At 45.1% G+C, this 17,798-nt stretch overlaps 1 protein-coding gene across 1 annotated transcript in view; it reads left to right on the top strand.

Annotated features, from left to right (window-relative positions):
* Nucleotides 1-17,798, top strand: part of GARS1 (glycyl-tRNA synthetase 1) — a 30,071-nt gene that overhangs the window by 843 nt on the left and 11,430 nt on the right. The window contains exons 2-10 of the mRNA XM_068145910.1: nt 3,140-3,241; nt 6,793-6,895; nt 7,977-8,118; nt 9,118-9,206; nt 10,731-10,807; nt 12,557-12,702; nt 13,660-13,809; nt 15,321-15,483; nt 16,536-16,700. Of these exons, the coding sequence (XP_068002011.1) occupies nt 3,140-3,241; nt 6,793-6,895; nt 7,977-8,118; nt 9,118-9,206; nt 10,731-10,807; nt 12,557-12,702; nt 13,660-13,809; nt 15,321-15,483; nt 16,536-16,700 (1,137 nt within the window). The remainder of the gene's footprint in view (nt 1-3,139; nt 3,242-6,792; nt 6,896-7,976; nt 8,119-9,117; nt 9,207-10,730; nt 10,808-12,556; nt 12,703-13,659; nt 13,810-15,320; nt 15,484-16,535; nt 16,701-17,798) is intronic.

The raw sequence follows: 17,798 nt of genomic DNA, 5'->3' as shown, positions 1-17,798 counted from the left end.
TGCCCTTTCCCCTCCCCGTAGCGATGCTGTGTGTCGGAGCTGGCTTGCAGAACTGGATCTGTGCGTCAGCCTACCTGGCTTTCCTCTCCTGGGCTTCATCTGTCTTACGTGCCCAAGCTGATTTTGCCATGCTTTTAAGGCCCTGTAGCTGGCTCTTCACATTTTCTTTGTACAGCAGCCTGCAGAGGTTTCCTTGTCCCATAGGGTCACAAGGTGACTTCCCTCTAGAGCTGGGTTGTGTTGGATTTTGCAGGTGAACGGTATTCTTTGGAGCTGCATGCTTGCCTGATGCAGCAAGGGGTATTAGTCCCATTGCACATTTTCCATTTCATCATTCTCATTTGGCTAGATATATAGCTGCCTCCTGTTAGCTTGGTCTGCATCTATTTGCTTGGTCTGCATCACATCTTTCCATCACAGATGAAACTATTATCTTTAGCTTACTTCTTCTCTGAGAAGGATTTGGTTGTATTTTTATTTCCTGAGCGAATCTTGACTTTGGTCCCCTTGCTGTGTACGTACTGGCGTTGGAGCCTACTCACAGCACATGGGAGCTCTCTTCTTGCTTTAGCAGCAAGACCCATGTGTGTCAGTTCCCCACATGCCTCTTAAAGTGGCTGAACCCATAGTCTGCTGCTTAGTTGCACACATAGCTATGTGTGTGTCCCGTGTATTTGTAGATTTCTGCATGTGTTTTCCCATTAACTGAGTGGATTTATGGCCCTCTAATTATACCAGCAGCAGCACTTCAATGAGTTTTTATTATGAATCATTGTACAGCTTAATGCCTTGGCAAGAAAGCTTCTTGTAAATAAAATTATGATCTCTAGACCTAGCCAACTTATTTATTTTGAACCCCTGTATCTTGGGTGCTGCTGTTTGCTTTTAAAGTATCAATGGAGCCTTTCTCTCTGGCTGCCTGTGGGATTGGAACAGGAGTGTAGGGTGTCAAGGAGAGGTCTGTGGGTTCATTTGTGTGGCTGGGACTATGGATATTGTGTCGTACAGCTCACAGCAGTAATTCGCTGCGGTGTTTGTACAAGAAGAAAAGAGGGAGTGAAAAAGATTGGGGTAGTTGATACCTTCTGATGCAGGGCACCCTGGCTATCAGCTTGTGGAGGAGCAGTTTCATTAAACCTAAAGGACTCTTAGCCTATGGAGAGGAAAGTGAGAGGCGTATCTTCCTGCAGCAGTGCCTGATGCAATAAGCTGCCGTGATCTAGGGGTGGATCCCTCTCTGCTTTACTGGTCTGTGGGACAAAGCTGCAGCAAAATTTGCCACATCGAGTGCTGCTGTGAACTCCTCCTTTGGGTTGGGCTCCAGACTGTAGCTTTAATTAGATTGAGTCCTGTCAGCAAACATAATTGTTTGCCTCAGTTGTGGTGTGGTTTTGTTTTTTTTCCCCCCTCTCCTTGCGTATGTCTGAGTACTCTTTCTTACAGATCAGGACAAAGAGTTGCTGTATGCTGCTTTTAGATGCAGAGCAATGAGGAGGGTGATAGCTTTGTTGCGTCAGCAGTAGCTGCTTTGCCGCTGCCTTGATGGTTTCCCACTGCCGACCCCCTCGCTCAACAAAGGCAATTTGGACTTACTACTTTAAAAGAAAAAAAAGAAAGATCAGATCCCTCCCTCTGCCACGTTACCCAGGAATGGCAGTGAAGCCCTCAGCCCCAGAGTGAAACTTTCATGTTTTGGTGTAACTGGTGAACAGGAAGGAAACAGCAGACTTGTGTTGTTCATTCTTGCAACCCATGGGATTAGGGAGCCTGACAGGATTCTTATTTTCCTTTGTGTGTGTTTGTTTTGATGCAGTCTTTTGAGGCTTCCTCCTTTTATTAATAAAATTAGCCTTTCAACCCCTTAGTCTCCAAACCACTTTCAGCTTTTCTAATCTGATTACTGAGTGGCAGTCCATGTATTCTCCTCTCCTTTGTTTCTTACTTGCCTGTAATAGCAATGTCAGAGAAGCAGAATTTAGGACAAAGCTGATATTATGGAAATGTTGGAATCTCTGTGGACTGTTTGTTGTGTTTGGGGTTTTTTTCCCCCTCTTTTTCTCTCTCTCTCTTTTTTTCTTACATTTGTGTTCAATGTTTCTTGCATGGTGCAAGAAAAATGCTGAGCTTGGAGCATCCCATTCTTAGAACTTGAGAGGGCGTAGACATCTCTGTGCTTTTGTTTTTCTCCTGAGTCAGCTCCTTTGTCCCTTTCAGTAATTCAAGGTAGACTGTTGCCCAGAGAAGAGTGGACTGAAAGGAGGACTTCTAATTAATTCATCTCCTAGAGCAAAATGAGCATGGCTTCTGAGAATCATAGTCAGAAAAGCTGTTGTTGAGTATTTCAGTATCCCTGGGATGAAAGGGGAGAATCTTTCCCACAGGCCAAAGAGAACTTTGTGGAACCCTAACAAGGTGGCGGTGGTTTGACTCAGGTCAAGACCTTAGTGTAGGCCCACAGCAAGGTTTTGCTGCTCTGAAATGCTTAATCTTTGGAGGTTTTTTTTGGGTGGGGGTTAAATTTTTCATTTCTTTTAAACTCCATTTTCCCCTAAAGTTACTGGACAAGTTTTAAAACCAGTCAGTTGTACAGAGAATACAGTACTTTCTTATCTGGCTTCTGTGAGACCTTGTTCTAAAAACTTGTGTACTTACTGGCCAATTTTGAACAGACATGACAGAGGAAAACAAGTCTGAAATGGTCCTAAATTCTGAAGAAAAGGGAAAATGTAGAAGGAAGAGAAACCTTATTGCCAATCAAAAGAGGGCACAGACTGTATTAACCACCTGAGAATCCACTTGGTGTATCCTCAAAGACAGGAAGCGACTATTTGTGGATATCTGCTGTGAGATGGTACACACAGGAGTATATTTGCACACTGAGACTGAGTAACTGATCTGAGATTTAGCAGTAGCATGTGTGGGGGCTGAGTTTCTCTAATGATGTCTAGTTCTGCTAACTCTCAAACACTTAAGTGTTTCTCACTTCTACCAACTGAAGCAGCCTCTTGAGATCTGTGTGGAGAGCAAGAAGGCAGGACAAAAGCCTCCTTTTGGATTGCCAGGGGAGCTGAAAGGAGGAGAGTTCTTGTCTGTGGCATTCAAAGAAAGAATCTATGTCTTGTGTTTTGTCTCCTTCCAGGGAGAGCTGGTAAGGAAGCTGAAGGAAGAGAAAGCTCCCCAGGTGGATATCGACAGAGCTGTAGCAGAGCTTAAAGCTCGGAAGAGAGTCCTAGAAGCAAAGGTGAGTCTGGAGCTCCACAGTTCTGTCTCAAAAACCTTGAAAACTTGAACACTCCTGGCAGGGTAGGCTGCTTGAGTCACTTCTGAAATAGTTTGCAATTTCATTCTTTATTTCGTAGGCTAATATCTGTTAGTGTTAAATCATGGTGTGTCAGCAAATGAATGTGAGTTCAGGTTGTTCAGCTGCAATTTTGGATGATGGGTTGGACTTGATGATCTCAAAGGTCTCTTCCAACCTGGTTTGGTTTGGTTTAGTTCTATTCTATTCTATTCTATTCTATTCTATTCTATTCTATTCTATTCTATTCTATTCTATTCTATTCTATTCTATTCTATTCTATTCTATTCTATTCTATTCTATTCTATTCCTATCCTATTCTATTCTATTCTATTCCTATCCTATTCTTTCCTATTCCTTTCCTATTCCTTTCCTATTCCTATCCTATTCCTATCCTATTCTATTCTATTCTATTCTATTCTATTCTATTCTATTCTATTCTATTCTATTCTATTCTATTCTATTCTATTCTATTCTATTCTATTCTATTCTATTCTATTCTATTCCTATCCTATTCTATTCCTATCCTATTCTTTCCTATTCCTATCCTATTCCTATTCTATTCTATTCTATTCTATTCTATTCTATTCTATTCTATTCTATTCTATATTCAGTGTATGTGTCACTAGTCCTTGTCTATTCTATAGATCTTTTTAGTGCCCAGCAAGAATACATTCTGCTCACTGCAGTTAGCTTCATCTTCAGAGCCCTTGGGTAACATTTAAATTCCCAGACTGGCATAGAACATGTTTCTTTAGAAACCATGTTTTTTTGGCTAGTTTAAACAAAGTTTTGGAAGCTGTCTCGAACAGCCTTAAAGAGAGGAATGTATTGTATGAAACTGTGCCCTCTTATTTTAAAGGTGATTGTGCTCTGAAAAGGCTTTCTGCAAAGTGAATGATAGAACTTCAAGCTTGTTTTGTATCTATATCAATAAAGTAAAAACACACTTTCTTAGCCTGCAAGCTTCTCTGACTGAGATAACAAAAGGAGACTCTTGAAGCTTAGAAAACAGTCAGGTGTGCAGATTCAGCCAGGAAGCTGTGAGGTCCTTTCAGATTTGCCTGTCATGTAAAAGTGATGGTAGTTGTGCTTTGGTGGTACTCTTAAAAATAAAGGAGTAAATTAATAACACCACTGATTGCAGCTAATTCACTGTGAGAATAGGAGTATAGCTGAGCTGAAACCAGTTGACCCTCTTTGTCCTACAGAGTCATGTGAGGCAAGCAGTCGGTGTGCTCTCTCTGGTCTGGAGTTATGGCTACCTGTTTGCATACATACAAGTGAAATGAAAAGATGTAATTTTTACATAGTCTTCAGCACAGAACTGTGCTCTGAAACGATTGCATGAAGCCTGGAGTAAATAATGTGGCCTAGTTCTGTTTCCTAGCCCTCAATCTTGATGCAGAGAGGTAGCAGGGCAGGTTGGGTGCCTTGAGCCTCACCTCGCCTTTCTGCTGGAGGAGCGCTGGTAGGATGCTGCGTAGGAACGTGCTTGCCAGTTACACAATTTGTGTGGGCTGGATCCCTGTCAGTGCCAGAGTGACCTTGCAAATGCATCATCTGCCCTTGTGAGTGCAGCACTCAGAGTCTCTCTGGATGGTGTTCCCAGCAATGCATCATAGTCAAGCTGTTGCACCTCGTGCAGAAGGCAGCAGTCTGAATGCTTGTTAGCTTTAGCAGCTGCCAGTACAGTTTTCAATCCTTGTGATTTCTGCTTAAGGGTGTCAGAGTGGCTCTGAATTTGAAACTTTGAACAAGGCAGAGCAGTTAAGTGTTTAAAATTCCTTGGCTTTATGTCCTCAGACTTCATCATAAGTCAGTAGATGATTCTGCTCCTCTGCAGGGTCTTTTTTCCTCTTGAAGGCTAACACAGGCACTTTGCTGCCTTCTATTTATGAATATATGTCAGATAGAAGAGACTGTTCCTTTGACTTCTGCACTAGATCATTAACTATGCTCTTTAGATAGTAGAAGGGAGCTCTGCAGAATTCTTTACCTACTCCAGTTACTCTATTCTGCTGGCTATTTCTCCCATCATAGTGTCAGTCAGGGTTGGAAGGGACCACAAGGATCATCCAGTTCCAACCCCCCTGCCATGGGCAGGGACACCCCACACTAGATCAGGCTGGCCAGAGCCTCGTCCAGCCTGGGCTTAAACACCTCCAGGGCTGGGGCCTCAACCACCTCCCAGGACAACCCATTCCAGGGTTTCACCACTCTCATGGTGAAGAACCTCCTCCTCACATCCAGCCTGAATCTCCCCACCTCCAGCTTCATTCCATTCCCTCTAGTCCTATCACTACCTGAGATCCTGAGAAGTCCTTCCCCAGCCTTCCTGTAGGCTCCCTCCAGATACTGGAAGGCCACAATTTGGTCACCTTGGAGCTTTCTCTTCTCCAGACCTGGGCTGGGCAGTGTTACTGTCCATGTCTGGGCAAACTCATCCTTTCTGTTAAGAAGGACTGAAAAATTATTCTATGTTTGTAGGCCAAATGGATTTCCTTTCCACTTTTAAAAGTGCTGTTCTAGGGCTTGCTTTCCTGTGTGCTCTCTCCCTTGGTGCAGAGTTACTCCTTGTCTTTTGCTGATTCACAGGAACAGCAGAGGTACAGTGCATTTAAGTTAGACCACATTTATTTGTCTTTACAGATGCCAAGAAAACCCCAACCAAACAAGAAGAGTTTGAAATGCTTTGCCATACAGTACTTCTTACCAAAAGGCTTTTCAAACTGACAGCATTAGCCACTTACTGAGCTTCTTGGCTTGACTCTGCTTTAATCATCAAATCAGCTTTAGTAAGAAAATAGATCAAGTCTCTTGACTTCATTCATGGAGGTGGTTGCAAAAATCATTTGTTTGCAGAGAAAAGAGCAAGTCTGCTGTAGAACATTCACAGAGTCAGAGCATGTCTCTCTTAAGTGATTTTTTTGAGTACAGGAGGCCATACTTGGGAAAACCTCCATTTTGCCAACAGATATTCTCCATACAAGTAGGTAGCTAAATGCACACCTTTGGCAGAGCACAAGGTTGATGATGTTTGTAATCTTCATAGTCAAAATTCTTTCATGGGATGAGCACTACTGAAAGCTTCATGTGTGCCAGGAGTTACATGTTTGTAGTCTGAGCTGTAGTCACTTCAAGCTGTTTACAGTCAGGGAAATAGGTCAGAAGCATTGCTTTGCAAACTGGCGTTTCTTTCCAGTGATTGTCAAGAAAGCTGTGGATAACCAGCTCAGGTTTAGCTGCCTGAATGTTAGGGCAGATGAGTCCACCTTGAGTGTGTAAAATGCTGCATTTGTCAGCAGTCATGCTGGTAATTGACTGCTTGAATCTCAGTGTGACTGCTCCTCTTTGGAAAATGAGTGTTGGCAGGATACCTGGACTTCAAAATGGCCTTTACAGACTTTTGACTCATAGTGGTGAGTAGAGAGGATTTCTCCTCCTGCCAGAAATGGGAGCTGTTAACTGGTTGTGTTTTTCTTGAATTTCAGGAGTTAGCCTTACAGCCCAAAGATGACATTGTGGACAGAGTTAAGATGGAAGACACCTTAAAAAGGAGGTTTTTCTATGATCAAGCCTTTTCTATTTATGGAGGTATGGATGTGAAGCAATCTGCATTTTAATCCCTTCAGGCTAATGTCCTGGTCTTTCTAGCTGTGTGAAGAGCTGCACCCTTGCAGTGTTATATCAATGCAGCATGAATGACATTTTTTGAAGTTGCCTTTAAACTTCCCTGCTTGAGCCTTTCAAAAGTTCCCCCTTCCTAAAGTCTTGCTGGGGGCTCAAATTTTGTCTTCTGCTTTCTGAATGTGAGTGGGTTTTAGGATGCATGTTCTGAGCATTGGTGTAGAATGTGGTTTCTTTGCAGAGCGTGACAGGGTGGTTTGGTATTTAAGGGGGTGACCAGCTTTTATTTCCACATAGTCAGTCTACCTGAACTCTTCTTGGCAAGATAATGCTCAATAATGCTGTGAACTTTAGAACCTGTTACCTAGTGACCCCTGTCAATGAACTCTGGTACAGGTGAACAAATGTGACTGGTAAACCTCTTCAGATAGCTGATTTGAGCATCTCGAGGGGCAGCACAGTGCCTGTGTCGTTACTGCTCTCTCACCTAAGGCACTGAAATGAATACTCCTGGTTCTTCTCTTGGCTTTTCCTTCTTTTTTCATCCATGTGCCTAAACTGGTGATGGGCAGATATGTTCTGTTACTGACAGTACCATACTACTTTGGCCCATGCAGTATCAATTCTGTATTCAGATTCCTCCTTCAAATAGATTGCTCCTGCAAAACTCACCACAAAATACAATCCACTGGTGGAGGGAGTGTAGGCTTCATAGCTGTTGGTTGCTGGTATTTATCAGTTTCAGCTTCTACCACTCTGTGACACCCTAGCATGCTCTGTGGCCAAACTGTATTGGTTAGTGTACAGTGCAGGGTCTCTAGGTGCTTCACAGAGTTCACTTTCAGCTTTTATGACATGGTATTTGCATAAAAACCTCTTTGCAGTGAGCCACATTCCACATTCTGTTCAGCACAGGAAAGCTGATGCTCAGAAAGTGACCTTTAACTTAAACCAGCTGCTGGAAACACTGAGAAGGGAGGACATTTCCTCCAATCAAGGCAGGTTCCTGCCATCTCACCCATGTTTTTTCACCTTTTTCTCTTTGCAGGTGTCAGTGGTCTATATGACTTTGGGCCTGTTGGGTGTGCTTTGAAGAACAACATCATCCAAGCATGGAGGCAGCACTTTATTCAGGAAGAGCAGATCCTGGAGATCGACTGCACCATGCTCACACCAGAGCCAGTTCTGAAGTAAATGTGGATCTTTGCTTTTTTCTGCAGCATGTAATATCTGGTTATAGTTGTTTTTTTTGCACTCTTCTGTAAAATTACCCACAGGGACCCTGAGATGGGGCCACCCAATTTAATACTGTGTTGCACTGCAGAATAATTAGGTATCCAGTGCACAGCTCAGTGTGCTAAGCTGTTGCTGTGTGAATCAGGGAGAGCTGTGGGACTCGTGTCTGAGAGTCCAATGTCTTAATGTCTCCCAGCACTCTCATTAGGTATGAAATTGCCATTGTCCCTTTTCCTAAAAGATAGAGAAGACAAGAAAAAGGATTAGGTGACTGGCTGACTTGCCTAAATCTAGGACTAGGAGAGAGGCCAGGTTGCTTGACCACCCTTGCCCTCTCTGTGGAGAGATGGCAATATGCAGTGTGTTAATGGAGCTCTGAATGCAAATGGTGCTTCTGTAGCCCTGGGGATTGAAGCCCTGTTTTTATCCACAGACTAGACAGAGGGACCATCTTCCAGGGTGAGAACATAGTTCAGACTCTGGACCCTCCATGTGTCTCTGCTAAGACTGCCCAGAGGTTTGCTAAATACATCAGGAGCTCTTGGGCTGAGAGCCTGAGCTGGGTCAACTGTGTTACCTTGTGTGGGTCCCAGCATGGCAGGCAGAAGCTTTCACAGATCACTGGTATAAAATAGTGGGGGTTGGTCCACCTGAACTCCTGGCTGCTCCTCACAACTGTATCTCTGTCTTGCTTCAATCAAGATGCAGTCCTTAAAGGCACCTAGTGTCATCTTAGTGACACATCCTAAGATTTAGATGTACTGAACTGCCTGGCAGCTGAGGTTTTCTGTGGGTACTGCTTCCAGAGAATGTGTCAGCTGAAGCAAGACTGAGCCTGCAGCTTGGCCACGGGGTTTGAAGGCCTTCTCTTTGATACCGGTGTGTCCGCTGGGATCACAGCGTGCCTGTCCGGTGGCAGCTTTCATGCTCCTCTTTTGTATCATCTTTTCCAGGACTTCAGGTCATGTAGACAAGTTTGCTGACTTCATGGTGAAAGATGTGAAAAACGGGGAATGTTTTCGTGCTGATCACCTCTTAAAAGGTTTGCTTTTGTTCCGAGGCCGGGTGGCCTGGGGGATTTCTCGCAGAGCTGCAAACAAGGGGAGAAAAAGTATCTTTCTCAGGGGAAGCCAGTTGGTGTAGCCATTCTTTCATGCTGGTGTTTTTAGTTCATCAACTATATCATGCCAAAGATCTCCTAAGTTTTCATGTCCACCCAAATGTTGTGTTAGTATTTAAAGGAGGTGCAGGATCTCTAGTGAAACCACAGTCTCTTTTTAGAACACCCTGGGGTCATCAGGCTGTAAGATTACTGTTGTCTAAGCTGAGAACTGCCTATGTTACAAGCTTTTTGTTCTCTACCATGGTCTGGTTTTAGGTTTTTTTAGTTGCAGTTGCTTTTTGCCCAGAAATGGGAAATGTAGTGATGATATGAGAGGACAGAGCCTTATGCAGGGTGTATTACATGGCAGCTGCTGACTTCTGTATGGCTTAGAACTCAGCTGGCTTTTGGGCATGAATTTCAGGTTAGCAAAGTCACAGAATCACCAAGGTGGGAAGAGACCTCAAAGATCATCAAGTCCAACCTGTCACCACAGACCTCATGACTAAACCATGGCACCAAGTGCCATGTCCAGTCCCCTCTTGAACACCTCCAGGGACAGTGACTCCACCACCTCCCTGGGCAGCACATTCCAATGGTGAATGACCCTCTCAGTGAAGAACTTTTTCCTCACCAGATCTTTCTAGTTACTGATTAAAATTTGTTTAAACAACACCACCACCAAAAGGATCACGTGGAGGAACCTTAGAAATAAGAAACATTTTAATGTATGGCTCCACTGTGAGAGGAAGAATTGTTCCACTCTAGGTTGAGGTGAATTGTGCTCTTTTTTAGCCTTCTCCTTGGAAGTTAAGTGTGTAGATCTGTTAATAATATGAACTTTTATTTTACCAAAGCCAAAAGAAGCCCACCTAACCTCTGCCCCTTTTGCACACAGAACAGCATCACACAGAGGTGTGTCTCTCTTTTCTGCCAGCCCATTGCTGGTGACCCACAGTTACTGCTCTACAAAGTCAGATGGCTTTTTCAAATGAGAGAGGGAGTTCTTGGCATCACTGTCTGCCTTTGGATCCTGTGGAGGATGTTGTGCTTTAAATTGGAATGCAGTCTAAATAACCCCACTGTACCAGCTCAGTACATGCAGATGGATAAAATTAGCCTGGCTGGCTTGAGATCAGACATTGCTTTTAATTTCCAGTCTATATAGAAAGAAGAGAAAGGGACTACAAAGCCATTGCTTGAGTTTAGAGGAATGAGTGTTGGAAAGAGCTAGGTAGGGACCTGTTTTCCCTGGGGCATACCAGTACAGCAAACTGGTGCAGCTCCTCATCTGTAGATCAGCATTGCTTGATGTCATGAGTGGAACCCTGATAGGCACTAGCAAGGCTCTTGGTGGAGCTGCACTTATGCTCATGCTGGGCAATCCTTCTGCTTTGTCAAGCTTCAGGTTGGGGTCATTGATGAGGTTGCAGTGTAAACTCACTACAGACTTTTTGCTCACAGCTCACCTGCAAAAGCTGATGTCTGACAAGAAGTGCACAGCAGAGAAAAAGGCAGAGATGGAAAATGTTCTAACACAGGTGGGTGCCTGTGTGGGGAGGTGAAGGCTTCAGGGACATGTGTAACAAAGTGCAGAGGCAGTCTCCCTGCTGTGCCTCTGAAGGTGCTCAGAAGTCTTTGTCCCAGGGATACATGTTGGGTTGTACCTGCTCCTAAATACTGAAAACTGACTGGTTAACACACAGTGCAAGCTTGCTGGTTAATCACATCTCCACAACAGCAGGAGGGAGAACTATTGCTATTATATTGGTCCCTTGACTGTTGGACTGGTAGGGCTGAAGCTCTGTCCTTGGAGCTGGTGTGCTCTGTTCCACTTCACTCCCTGGCAAAAAGCCTATTTTTCCTGAGTCTCCCCTTTACCTTGGTAAATCCTTCACTATGGGATTGTGATAGAAAGGAGTGGAGATGGACAAGAGGTTTTGTCAGAGTTTTTCTGCATCACCTAAGCACTGAATTGGTACATTCTAAAGTTCCCTGGGCTTTGCAGCACTTGAGATTTGTTCCACTGCCTCTAGCACTCCACAGAGATTCTTTTCCTTTGTTTACCCTGAGAACAGTTGGTGCTCCAGACTGACATTCCTGAGCAGCTGTACAGACAGTGGCCTTTATTTTTTCATTTCTTTTTCCTACTTTGTTTTTAGTGTTTGTCCTCATGACTTCTAGGATAGCTGCTTTCAGAGCCATGCATAGAATGCATCTTTCTTTGCAGAAAGATCCAACTTTGTCCAGTGTATTGCATCACTGAGCAGCTGTCCCTGGGTTTTCAACACTGCAACACTGAACTTTGACCATCCTTTGATGGGAATCTATTAATAAACCCAATATTAATTCCCTCTATCCTTTAGGGGAACCTCTCTATTAATAAACCCTTTTTATCTTCTGTCTTGAGTTTTCTCTCCTACATGAAGGATCATGACTATTGATGCTTGAAGCAACTCCTTTATTTTAACCTTGTCAAGTTGTTGCTGTACTGCTCAGTGTAGATCCTTAAGTCCAGAAGCTGCATTTCAATGTAGATATGCAAAAGGCTAGTACAAAAATGCACAAAACAATGCCAGAACTTGTGGCTCATTGCAGTTAGAGCTGTCATTCTACTCTTGCTTGGTTCCCACCTGCCAAAAAATGGAAGTTAGAGACCTGGAAGAGGCTGACATTATCCCACTCCTGGAAGCATCCACTGATTGACAGACTTGTTTTCAGGGCAAATGGAAAATCTTTCACCAAGAAGCCCTGTGCTGTGGAACTAAAATGCAGAACAGCTCTAAAAGAGCCTAGGCTGCATAGCTTGAATATTGTATTTCATGAAGCCTAAGAAAGGGAATTGAGTGCAAACAAAGCCCTGCAGAAATTTTAGCTTTCTTCTCCCTCATTGCTGTATTTTTTTCCCTTCCCAACACACTGCCCACCATGTTTTAGCTGAAGCAGTTTGCAAGAAGCTACTGGTGGGTGGTGATGCAGTCCCAATGCCTTCTCTTTTGCTTTACACCCACTCTTAGGCTCAGTGCTTGCACTCCCATGTAGACTTCAGGCTTCCTGTGGTATGACTTGAGTTGTGGACCTGTGTTACTAAAATGGGTTTGTGGATCTGCAGTGTGGTTTCGTATCCTCGGTTCAGGCTTCAGCTTGCTTGAAAATGTAGGTTAAAAGGGAATATTTTGGGCAGGTGATTCAGAGCTGTGCATCCTGCTCAGTAAAAGATGAAGAAAAGGTAATTCATTCCTTTTGCCTTGTCTGGTAATTGAAACAATTCTCCTGTGTTTTGATATTAGTTGGACAACTATGGCCAGCAAGAGCTTGCAGATCTTTTTGTGAACTACAACGTGAAGTCACCTATCACTGGGAATGACCTGTCCCCTCCTGTTTCTTTCAATCTGATGTTCAAGACCTCCATTGGGCCTGGAGGAAACATGCCTGGGTAGGTACTGATCTCATTCTGCTCACATGCTTTCTCCTTCATAGATTACTTGGAAGAAAAATGAAGTCTCAGCAGGTTTGAAGTATTCGATTTCTTCTTGACTAGCCATCCCCTGCCTTTCAGCCTCAGTCTGCTCTGGCAGATGAGCATTTCTTTTACTCTTGGTGAAGGGTAGGAGGAACAAGGAGCTTTGCAGAATCATGGAAACACTTGAAGCAGCCAGACAATGTGGATTGCAGCTATACCCTTGCTGGTTGGAAATGCTTCCATAAAGCAAACTAACTCTGGTTCCTCAGTGACTCCATGGCTACACAGAACCTGCTTCAGAGTTCCTGTTTCAGGATGAAGTTATTTAGCAGGGTGATCCAGTGGTAGCCTCATTTGCTAGTTTGTAGTTAGTGTGTGAGAATGTAGAGGCTGCTGTCTCTAAGGTGAGGTCTCCAAAACTGAAACCTCTGTTAAGAGTTAAGAGAAAGATTCTTGCATTTGCTCTGGGGTGGGATAGAGATGTATCTTGTGTGTGTTCTCTGGTGGAGCATGTGAAACAGTGTCTGTGAGTGGTGTCCTCTTTGGAAGCCTCAAATCACCATAGGGATTGTAGGGGCCTTACCTTAAAGCCAGTTCACAGTTCGTGTAACAGTGGAGCCACAGTCATGGTTTGCCTGCACAAAGGCAAGGAGGGTGCATTCCCTGTGACCTCTTTGATGCCACTGGCCAAAGTATTTCACTCAAAGCTCTTTTCCCATCCCCTGCTTGCATCTCAAAAGCAGCCAAGTCCTCAGGTTTACTCCTGGGAATGACTGTTTGCTGTGTTTGGGCTCCAGCTGATGTTTGTTTGCTTCATTGTTCTGTGCCTGGAGTTACAAGACTTGAGCAGAAAGTTTTGTAGTAACGGTGGTTTTGTTTTCTTGCTGTTTTCCCCACTGTTTTTTTGCTTCCTTGTTCTTCCTGTCTCAGCTATCTGAGGCCAGAAACTGCCCAGGGAATATTCCTCAACTTCAAACGTCTTCTGGAGTTTAACCAAGGCAAACTGCCTTTTGCTGCTGCCCAGATTGGAAATTCCTTCCGAAACGAAATCTCGCCCCGCTCCGGCCTCATCAGAGTCAGGTACTGCACATTGCCCCCCTCATCAGAAGGGCAGCACCTCCCTTGTGTTCCAGTGTTTGTACATGAGTGTTTCACTTCAGTGCTTTCTCTCAGAGGGCTCCTGATAATGTCTCCAGTGGGGCTTGGGGTTCAAGGGTGAGCTGATTGCAGCTAAGATTTCAACTACAGGATTCTGCCGAAGCCTGGCTGGTGAGAAATGGCATCTCTGCAATAGCTGCTGCCTTAGAAACACCTGGATTAAACTCAGTTTTACTGACAAAATTTGGCTTCCATCATCATCTAAACAAATCATACTGAAGGTAGCTGTGTCCTCCACAGGACATGCAGCTTTGCTTGTTTGTGTTCACGTGATTTGTTCAAACCTGATCCCTGGAATCAAAACGTGATGGACTCTGCAGCACTGTCTCCATATCTTGGCTCTGCAACTTTAATTAGAGAGGAAGTTGTGAAATAACCTGACTTAGGGCATGTCTTTGAGTCCCAAGATCAGTCAAGCAGGAAAGCTCAGGGTTACTGAGAATTACTTTCAAAGCTTTCTGTCTCAGGATAAAAGAAATTACTGCATTTCATTAAGGATAACCTCAGTGTTTTAACTGAGGTTATGAAGTCTCTTCAGTCTAATTTGGAGCAAGAGGTCCCATGCAGTCAGTGCAGTTCTGCCATACACATGGGCAGAGCGTGCTGTAAACTTGGTTAGTAATTAATACAGTACCATAAATGTCAGGGAGAGGCAGCAACACCATTAGCACTAGGAGAACCCTTTGGAATTGTCTCAGTACTCCTTCCTTGCACACCTGGAAATGAGAACTTCTGTCATTGAAATGCAGCTTCAGTCAAGTGTAAATTATACACTTGTGACACATTCACTGGAGGCTGTTATGTAATAGCAAATTATAAGCTGCTGCCTGTGATTTACAGTTACTGATTACCTAGAGCTTTTTGTAAAGGTTCTGGATAACAAGCTACTTCAATGTAAAGTGATTTCAAGCAAGAAGGCTGGGAATCAGCACATGAGTATAGATGTGTTAAAGACAAGTTCCTACAGCAGAATGTCCACCAGGGCTGAATGGAGCAGCATCATTATCCTCAAGAAATCGCCTCACCTGCTGTTGTGGGCACCTCCAACACAAGTGAAGGCCACTGTATGATTCAGTGGAACACTCTTCATTGACCCTATAGCAAATGCATGCTTCTAGTATGGGCATCACAGCCATCTGGAAAAACTACAGGAAGTATTTCCAGAGGTGATGTTCTCTGCTCTGAATCACAGCAGGGATAGCCATGGCCTAACTATGGGGACATCTCTGCTTGAATTTGTAGAAGTTTTATTAGGAATTTGAAATTAAGCCCACTGTTGAGACTGGTTCATATTCCAGTTTTAGCTCTGGGTGTAGCTCTGAGGTTTTAAACTGCTGGCTTGTTTGTGTGAGATTAAAGCAGAATCATTTTCTGAGAGGGGCTGTGGCTAACACACAGAATATTGAATGCACAATTGGTTGTCTTTCTGTTAGGGAATTCACCATGGCAGAAATTGAGCACTTTGTGGATCCCAGTGAGAAAAATCACCCCAAGTTTCAGAATGTGGCAGATCTCAACATCCTCCTGTACTCCTCCAAGGCCCAGGTCAGCGGGCAGTCTGCCCATGTGATGCGGCTGGGAGATGCTGTCCAGCAGGTAAGGTTCCTCTTGCAAGCACATGGAGCTTGCTCATCTGAATAGTGCTCTGAATAGTACACTGGAGGGAAGGGAGGCCATCCAGAGGGACCTTGACAGGCTGGAGAGGTGGGCACAAGCCAACCTTATGAGGTTCAACAAGAGCAAGTGCAGGGTCCTGCATCTGGGTTGAGGCAATCCCAGGCACAAATCCAGGCTGGGCAGGGACTGGCTGGAAAGCAGCCCTGAGGAGAGAGACTTGGGGGTGCTGGTGGAGGAGAAGCTCAACAGGAGCTCTCAGTGTGCACTTGCAGCCCGCAAAGCCAATCAGATCCTGGGCTGCATCAGGAGAAGTGTGGCCAGCAGGTCAAGGGAGGTGATTCTCCCCCTCTACTCAGCTCTGGTGAGACCCCACCTGGAGTACTGCCTCCAGTTCTGGAGCCCCTATGACAAGAGGGATATGGACGTGCTGGAAGGTGTCCAGAGAAGGCCACGAGGAGGAGCAGAGGGCTGGAGCTGCTCTGCTATGAGGACAGACTGAAGGAGTTGGGGCTGTTCAGTCTGGAGAAGAGAAGGCTCTGAGGTGACCTAATTGTGGCCTTCCAGTATCTGAAGGGGGCCTATGGGAAGGCTGGGGAGGGAATTCTTAGCATCTCAGGTAGTGATAGGACTAGGGGGAATGGAATGAAGCTGGAGGTGGGGAGATTCAGGCTGGAAGTGAGGAAGAAGTTCTTCACCATGGGAGTGGTGAAACCCTGGAATGGGTTGTCCAGGGAGGTGGTTGAGGCCCCGTCCCTGGAGGTGTTTAAGACCAGGCTAGATGAGGCTCTGGCCAGCCTGATCTAGTGTGGAGTGTCCTTGCCCATGGCAGGGGGGTTGGAACTAGATGATCCTTGTGGTCCCTTCCAACCCTGACTGATTCTATGATTCTACTTTATCCCAGGCAGCTGCAGGAAGTTCTGTCTGACATCTTTGTCAGGTTGTCTGCAGAAGTACACCGAACGATGGCTTTGCTTCCTTAGGAATTAATGTCTGTGTATTTTTTGTTTATCTTCCTGCTTTTCCCCTTCCAGGGTGTGATCAATAACTCCGTTCTCGGTTACTTCATTGGCAGAATCTACCTCTTCCTTACAAAGGTCGGCGTGTCCCCCGAGAAGCTGCGCTTCCGACAGCACATGGAGAATGAGATGGCTCACTATGCCTGTGACTGCTGGGATGCAGAGTCCAAAACATCCTATGTAAGTGGCACTCACCAGCAGATCTGCTCCTAGTGCAGAAGGGGGCTCTGCTTGATGTCTTGGTTGTTTCTGAAACCAAGGCGGTGAGCCTGCTGCTTCTGCCCAGTCCCACACTGGTATGAACACACTGCCAGCAGTGTGGCCAGCGGGAGCAGGGAGGTCATTGTGCCCTGTACTCTGCTTTGGTTAGGCTGCTCCTTGAGTACTGTGTCCAGTTCTGGGCCTCTCAGTTTAAGAAGGACATTGAAACACTTGAACATGTCCAGAGAAGGGCAACAAGGCTGGGGAGAGGCCTTGAACACAAACCCTGTGAGGAGAGGCTGAGGGAGCTGGGATTATTTAGCCTGGAGAAGAGGAGGCTCAGGGGTGACCTCATTGCCCTCTACAACTACCTGAAAGGTGGTTGTAGCCGGGAAGGGGTTGGTCTCTTCTCCCAGGCAACCAGCACCAGAACAAGGGGACACAGTCTCAAGCTGTGCCAGGGGAGGTTTAGACTCGAGGTGAGGAGGAAGTTCTTCACCGAGCGAGTCATTCAGCATTGGAACGGGCTGCCCAGGGAGGTGGTGGAGTCACCATCCCTGGAGGTGTTCAAGAGGGGATTGGATGTGGCACTTGGTGCCATGGTCTAGTCATGGGGTCTATGTTGATAGGTTGGACTCGATGATCCTCGAGGTCCTTTCCAACCTAAGTTATACTGTGATACTGTGATACTGCAGTGCTGTGGTGGGTTGAATTTTTCCCCCCAGCATCAACTTTGCCAGACCAACTCAGTTAGAAGCAAATGAAGCTGTATTTACAAGCAAGAACTACGCTCTACAATGTTCATTTAGGTGTTCAAGAGGGGATTGGACATGGCACTTGGTGCCATGGCTTAGTCATGGGGTCTGTGGTGACAGGTTGGACTTGGTGATCTTTGAGGTCTCTTCCAACCTTGGTGATTCTGTGAATGCAATGAAAATGTACAAGATTGACAATATTATACAGATCTTTACAGTTAGCAAGCAACACAAAAGCTCCCCTGGTCAGAGACTAGGGAAGCTGTTCCACTGCCCTCCCCCCAACTCCCCTGTCCCAAGAGAGAAAAGGAGCAAAGAGAAA

This window comes from Melanerpes formicivorus, unplaced genomic scaffold (assembly GCF_026170545.1).
Source record: "Melanerpes formicivorus ecotype bairdi unplaced genomic scaffold, bMelFor1.0.p_v2 SCAF_13, whole genome shotgun sequence".
NCBI classification, from domain to species: domain Eukaryota; kingdom Metazoa; phylum Chordata; class Aves; order Piciformes; family Picidae; genus Melanerpes; species Melanerpes formicivorus.
Note: the sequence above shows the minus strand (reverse complement) of the source record. Positions and strands in the feature narration are given on the sequence as shown.